Raw genomic sequence first — 7,115 nt, 5'->3', positions numbered from 1 at the left:
TGGGATCCCTTAAAGAGGAGCCCTGGATCTCTCCCTGGTGCTCTGCATGCCTGGGATCCTGAGCAGGAGCCCAGAGATCTCTCCCTGGTGCTCTGCATGCCTGGGATGGCCCCTGTCACTGCAGCTGCTGGAGGGCTGCTCCCTCAGCACACAGAGCCATCTCCTTGCTCTGCCTCATGGCACTTTTGAGACTGAGACACCCCCTATTTTTTTTTTTTTTTATTCTATAAATCAATCTTTTGTACAATCAGCTTTTGCCTCATCTCATTTGGGTTTCTGGGACTGCCCAAAACCCCTCAGTCCTGAGGGTGATGGGGAGCCAGTGGCCAAGGCCTGTGCTGGGCAGGAGGGGAAATGTCCCTCACCCTGTCCTGGAGCTGAGAGTGGCTGCTGGGCTGCCTGTGCTGCTCCCACTGGGTGGGGCAGGGATGCTTCCCTGCTGTGCTGTCAGCCACAAGCGGGGTCTTGTTGGGAACTCTGCCACGTGAGCGTGAGGTCTGGTTGGAATTCCTTCCCATGAGTGTGAGTTTTTATTGGAATTCCTCCCCATGAGTGTGAGTTCTCATTGTGATTCCTCCCCATGAGTGAGTTCTTGTTGGAATTCCTTTCCATGAATGTGAGTTCTCATTGGAATTCCTCCCCATGAATGTTTGTTGGAATTCCTCCCCATGAGTTTTTATTGGATTCCTCCCCATGAGTGTGACTTCTCATTGGAATTCCTCCCCATGAGTGTGAGTTTTTGTTGGAATTCCTTTCCATGAGTGTTTTTGTTGGAATTCCTCCTCATGAGTGTGAGTTCTTGTTAGAATTCCTCCCTCTCCATGAGTATGAGTTTTTGTTGAAATTCCTTTCCATGAGTGTGAGTTTTTATTGGAATTCCTCCCCATGAGTGTGAGTTCTCATTGGAATTCCTCCCCATGAATGTTTGTTGGAATTCCTCCCCATGAGTTTTTATTGGATTTCTCCCCATGAGTGTGAGTTCTCATTGTGATTCCTCCCCATGAGTGTGAGTTTTTATTGGGATTCCTCCCCATAAGTGTGAGTTCTCACTGTGATTCCTCCCCACGAGTGTGAGTTCTCATTGGGATTCCTCCCCATGAGTGTGAGTTTTTGTTGGAATTCCTCCCCATGAGTTTTTATTGGATTTCTCCCCATGAGTGTGAGTTCTCATTGTGATTCCTCCCCATGAGTGTGAGTTCTCATTGTGATTCCTCCCCATGAGTGTGAGTTTTTGTTGGAATTCCTCCCCATGAGTTTTTATTGGATTTCTCCCCATGAGTGTGAGTTCTCACTGTGATTCCTCCCCATGAGTGTGAGTTCTCACTGTGATTCCTCCCTGTGCGTTCAGTCCGTGCTGAGCACGGGCAGTGGCTCAGTAACTGCGGCCTCAGCAGCACCACCCCAGCCCCGTGCTGGTTCAGGCTGCCCTGGCGCTGTCCCCACACCCTGCCAGCTGCTCCAGCAGTGAATCCTCCAGGAGCTGTCATGAGCTCTTGTCCCCGAGGCAGTGGCAGTGCCAGGGCGGCTGCACCTCTGCCCCTTCACTGGTGTTGACTCACGAGGAAGGGGAAAGTGGGGCCAGCCCTTCCCGCCCTTCCCTCAGGGCACTGTGACTCCAGTGGGGCTCCCAGCCCCGTTTTGGGGGGCTCTGAAGGGAGTTGGGGCCCAGGGGGATCCTGCAGGGGTTGTGTCAGTGCTGGCCAGGGCCGAGGCAGTGGGATGGTGACTCAGGGCCAGGCTGACCCCATCTGATCCCAGATGAGCTCAGCTCCTGGCAGCCCCCAAGCTTTGCTGGAAGGAGAGACCCCGATGCCCTTGGGGTAGCTGTGGGTGTTGTTGCTCCTTGGCCTTCACACACAGAGCATCCTCCCCTTCCCGCTGCCCCTGGTGCCCATCGGGAGCAGCTGCGGGGCTGGGTGGGGCTAATGGAGCACCGGGATGGGCTGGGATGAACCTCAGGCTGTTGAGAGTCCCACCCTGAGCTGGCTCCTGTGCTGGCCCAGGGGCGGCCCTTTACCGTTAGCCCGGAGCAAAGAGCGGGACCTGGCGTGGCCTTGCCAGCTCTGTCAATATTTGCCGAGGCAGCTCCGTGCCTGGCGTTGGCACCGGCGCTTCCCCTTCCAGGAAGGGGCTGGAGCAGGAGAAGGGGGATTTCTGTAAGCGGGGCAGGAGGGAGGGAAGTGCCCACCCCGAGGATGAGGGCTTCCCCCTGGCAGTTGGGGATCCAGGGCTGGAAGTTGGGGGGCAGGAGCGGGGAGCCCTGGCACCCCCCAGCACTGGGCTGTGTGTGGTGAGGGATGCTGTGGTAAGGACTGAGTGTGGTGTGGTGAGGGATGCTGCTGGTCACGGGATGTCAGCGTGGGCCCAGTGGCAGGAAATGGGGGCTGGTGAAGCTGGGACAGCCCAGAGTGGGCAAACACCCATTGGGGAGAGGCTGGGAGTGCCCTGAGGGGCTTTCGAGGGCAAGGGAGATGCCCAGGGCTCTCCTGACATTGCTCATTCACATTGGGGGTGCCCCTTTTGTCCATCCACTCTTCCTCACTGCTGAAAGCCTCCTCCCACCACGTGGCACATCCCTGGGCTCTGGGAGGGCTCTGGGAGGGCTCCTGGCACATCCCTGGGCACTGGGAGGGCTCTGGGAGGGCTCCTGGAGTATCCCTGGGTTCTGGGAGGGCTCCTGGCACATCCCTGGGCAGATTCTCTGTGTCACAGCAGCAGCACAAGGCTGGTTGGGGACCCCCAGTGCCATGGCAGGAAATGGGGGCTGGTGAAGCTGGGACAGCCCAGGGTGGGCAAACACCCATTGGGGCGAGGCTGGGGGTGCCCTTAGGGGCTTTCTATGGCAAGGGAGATGCCCAGGGCTCCCCTGACATTGCTCATCCACATTGTCCATCCACTCTGCCTTCCTCACTGCTGAAAGCCTCCTCCCACTATGGCACATCCCTGGGCACTGGGAGGGCTCTGGGAGGGCTCCTGGCACATCCCTGGGCACTGGGAGGGCTCCTGGCACATCCCTGGGCAGATTGTCTGTGTCACAGCAGCAGCACAAGGGTGGTTGGGGACCCCCAGTGCCACCAGCCCCAGGATGAGCCCGCAAACCAGCTCTGGGCACGGTGCTGGTGCCCTGGGCAGGCGTGGGTGGCTTCCAGAGCTTTCTAGGAATCGGCTCTTGCCCAAGCAGCCCTGCAGGGTGTGGGAGGAAGTGGCCACCCCACAGCATCTCCTGACCCTCAGCGGGCTCAGGCTGTGGGGTGGGGGCACTGGGGGGGCTGCATTTCATCTTTGTGAGCTGGCACCAGCACCACAGCCTGCCCCAAAGTGCCATTCCCTCATCCCTCCTGTTTCTGTCCCCGTGTCCCCACAGCCTGGCCACTCTGCCTCCCTCCCACGCGAGCAGGAGACAGAGGAACAGAGAGAGACAGAGAGAGTGCAAAAATAGAGTTTATTTCCATTTTTATCACATAGAAAAAAGCGGGTGTTTCTCGGGGCTCACCCAGCTGCAGCAATAAATACAGTACAAAACTCCCCACGCCCAGAGCTCCCACACAACCACGGGACTGGGGCTGCGTCAGGCTCAGGAGGATGGGAATGTGTCCAAGTGGCTCCTTCCGGCCAGGGATGGACACAAATAAGTTAAAACTGTAATAAGTACTCTGAGTTTAGCAGGGAAGGGGGACAGAGCAGAGATGCAGCTCCCCAAAGTGCTGGGGCTCCCCAGAAAAGCCTCATCCTGGTGAGGCTGCTGCATCTTCCCTCCCCTCCCTCCTTAATGGCTAATAAATATTAATTACTAGAAAATAACACCCATCAGATGTGTCCCTGCAGGCTGCAGCCCAGGCAGGGAGATGCTGCTCTGGAGCATCCTCATCCTGGGATGTTTTCCCCTGGGATGATGCAGCAGCCCCAGCAGTGCGAGCCATGGGGAAACTGAGGCACAGGCAGTGCCAGCAGCAGCTGTGGGGGCTCAGCCCAGCTCCAGAACCTCGTAGCAGAGATACGCTTGTGTTTAAATATTAAACAAGGGTGATGCTGCACAGGGACCTGTGCACGGATCCACCGCGGGATCCCCTGGCAGGGGGAGCATCCCCAGACAGATAAATATTAAATAGCCATAAATATTAAATAAGCAGGAAATGGGGTGCTCCCGGGATGTCCCTCAGGTGGGACATCCATGAGCAGGGGTCAGAGGCTGGCGAGGTGCCGCAGTGCCCGGTACGCCGTCTCCAGGAACCGCTGGAAGTTGGCCAGGATGAAGAAGCCGCCGACTTGGTGGTGGAATTGGGAGGAGAAGGTGGGCACGGGGTCCTGGTTCTCTGTGGGGTACGTCACCGTGGCCAGGCCCAGGTCCTCCATCTGCAGCCAGGCAGAGGCAGAGGCATCAGCTCCAGGCTTGGAGATGCCCCCCTGCCCTTGTGTGCCCTTCATGGGCATGCAAATCCCACCGTGCCCACCCATTTCTTGGAATACAACCCCTACCTACCATGCCCACCCATTTCTTGGAGTACAGCCCCCACCATGCCCACCCATCCTTGTGAATACATCCCCTACCATGCCCACCCATCCCTGTGAATACAACCCCTGCCATGCCCACTCATCCTTGTGAATGCAGCCCCTGTCATGTGAATGCAGCCCCTACCATGCCCACCCATCTCTTGGGATACAGCTCCCACCCTGCCCACCAAATCCTGTGAGTACAGCCCCTACCATGCCCACCCATCCCTGTGAATACAGCCCCTACCATGCCCACCCATTTCTTGGGATACAGCCCCTACCATGCCCACCCATCCCTGTGAATGCAGCCCCTGCCATGGGAATGCAGCCCCTACTATGCCCACCCATCTCTTGGGATACAGCTCCCACCCTGCCCACCAAATCCTGTGAATACAACCCCTGCCATGCCCACCCATCCTTATGAATGCAGCCCCCACCATGCCCACCCATCTCTTGGGATACAGCCCCCATTGTGCCCACCCCTCCTTTGGGATGCAGCCCCTGTTTTACCCACCTGTCCCCACAGAGTCCCCCCTTTGCCCCCTCACCTGCTGCTGGATGTTGGAGGACAGGTTGGCCATGTCCAGCTGCAGGGTGTCCACCAGCCCAGCGTGGCCGGGCAGCAGGGCACGGATGGTGGCCAGAGAGCCGTGGTAGACGCGGAGGCCGGCACGGATCTGGCTGAAGCAGGTCTCCTGTGGTGGGCATGGCATGGTCAGTGGGGCTGGGCATGGCCTGGCCACCAAGACACGGAGGCTCTGGGGTGGCCTGAGCCGTGAGCAGCTCGTGGCAGGGGTGGGCTGCCCGCACTCACTGCCTGGAAGGTGCGTTTGTGACACTGCTCCAGCGGCGCCTGCGCGATGTCCAGGTCCTGCCGCACCAGCAGCAGCTCGTCCTCCTTGCACAGCTGGAGGGTGTCACACTGTGACAAAGGGGACAACGTGAGGATACCAGAGGACCCCAACACACCCAGCACTCCCAACATCCCATCCCAGAGCTGTGGGACCCTGGAGTGGAGCCGGTGCCATGGGGATGGAGGTGTGGCTGTTGTGTACCCAGGAGGGTCACCACATGTCCCCGGTGGGTGCCCCAACACCCCGGGGCTGAGCCTTGGGCAGTGCAGGGGACACTGCTGGCTCCTGGTATTGATAAGGGCAGGGAGGGGGTCACCTTATCTGTGACCTCGCAGTGGCTGCCATCCCCCCTCGGCAGCGTGTGGGACTCACCACCAGGCGCTGCAGCGCAGCCACGTCCCCGCGGATCTTGCGGGTGAACTCGAGGTTCCTCTGCAGGAAGAGCTGGAAGTCCTGGTCCCCTGAGAGCTCGGTCAGCGGTGCCCCGTGCAGCGCCCACCACGGCGCCCACAGCAGCACAGCCAGCAGCAGTGCCAGCCCACCTGTGGGGACAGCAGCTCAGCGCCCACCCCATGGAGCCCCGACCCCACAGCCAGGATGGGCTCAGCAACCAGGACCACCCTGGGGATGGTGGTGGCAGCAGCGTGGCCTGGGGACAGGGCAGAGACCCCAAAAGGGGAGAGACACCAGTGCTCCCAGTGCCCCCAGTGCCAAGGGCAGCAGCAGGGGGCTCTGGATGTGTGGGTGCAACAGGTGCTACAGGTAGGGTGGGTTTAGGGGTGCTTTGGGTGCTCTGGGGGCAGTGGATCCTATGGGCAAAGTGGGTTTAGGAGTGGTTTGGGGGCAGTGGGTGCTGTGGACAAAATGGGTTTTAGGGGTGGTTTGGGTGTAACAGGAGCAGCAGGGGAAGCGGGTGCAATGGGGGCAGTGGGAGATGGGGGTGCTGCGTGGCTACTCACGGGTGAGGAAGCACATGGTGGGTGCCCAGCTCGGTGTCTCCTCCTCTGTGCAGCGCGGCCCTGCCCAGCCCGGCCCGGCTCCTCTCGCTCCTGCCGGGCTGTTCATTGATCGGGTGGCATTTATAGCGCATGGGTCTCCGGGATTCTCACCGATGAGGCAACAGCGCGATTGCTTCACTGCCTTAATCACAGCATGCAAATCTCCCGGACCGGGTGCTCGGCCGCGGCCTCAGCCCGGGCTTTCCGGGGCCGGTGGGCAGCGGTGCCCCTCGGTGTGGCTGCAGCCCCCGGTGGTGCCCGGGCAGTGGGGCGGGTGCCGGGACGGGCAGGAGGTGCCTCGGTGACTCATTAACCTGCTCGCCGCGTTCCCACCACGCTGGCCAGGTGTGCCAGAGCTCAGCACAGCAGGGTCATGTGCGGGGTCACTCACAGGGTCACTCGCAGGCAGCCGGCCAAGGGGATGGTGGCTTCTCGCTGCCGCTGTCACTCTGGGGTTGTCCCCATCCCCAGCCAGGCGGGCAGCACCCCCTGGCAGCTGCCCCACACATCAGGGTGGGTGCTGGGGGTGTGACCTCCACGGTGGCGGCACCAACTGCAGTGAGACCCGACCCAGGCAGGTGCCCAGGGCTGTGGCTGCCCGGGGCAGCACCACAGGGCCAGATCCTGCCCTGCTGGGGCTGTGGGGCCGGGTTGTGCCCAGTGCAGCGGCAAGCACCGGCCCCATCGGGCTGACCCCACCCGCGAGGGGCCAAACCCCCCTCTGACCCTGCGGGGAAGAGGCTTCCAGGGCAGCCCTTGGCACGGGCTGGCC

General features: G+C 60.5%; 1 protein-coding gene across 1 annotated transcript; it reads right to left on the bottom strand.

Moving 5' to 3' along the window:
• Positions 1–3,476: 3,476 nt before the first annotated feature.
• Positions 3,477–6,320, bottom strand: CSF3 (colony stimulating factor 3). Its single transcript, XM_074557353.1, has 5 exons — positions 6,305–6,320; positions 5,718–5,902; positions 5,306–5,413; positions 5,040–5,186; positions 3,477–4,353 (listed from the first exon to the last, which is right to left on the bottom strand). The coding sequence occupies exons 1-5, from the start codon at positions 6,318–6,320 to the stop codon at positions 4,183–4,185; spliced, it is 627 nt and encodes a 208-aa protein (XP_074413454.1). The 3' UTR covers positions 3,477–4,182.
• Positions 6,321–7,115: the final 795 nt, after the last annotated feature.

This window comes from Zonotrichia albicollis, chromosome 23 (genome assembly GCF_047830755.1).
Source record: "Zonotrichia albicollis isolate bZonAlb1 chromosome 23, bZonAlb1.hap1, whole genome shotgun sequence".
NCBI lineage: Eukaryota > Metazoa > Chordata > Aves > Passeriformes > Passerellidae > Zonotrichia > Zonotrichia albicollis.
This window is presented reverse-complemented; position numbering and strand designations above follow the sequence as displayed.

Bases quoted from the DNA above. Each gene is read 5' to 3' on its own strand.
- CSF3 (XM_074557353.1), bottom strand. The intron at 5,414-5,717 runs GTGAGTCCCACA...CCTTTGTCACAG, and splicing joins CTGCGCTGCAGCGCCTGGTG to TGTGACACCCTCCAGCTGTG. The intron at 4,354-5,039 runs GTGAGGGGGCAA...GCCTGGCTGCAG, and splicing joins CCTCCAACATCCAGCAGCAG to ATGGAGGACCTGGGCCTGGC.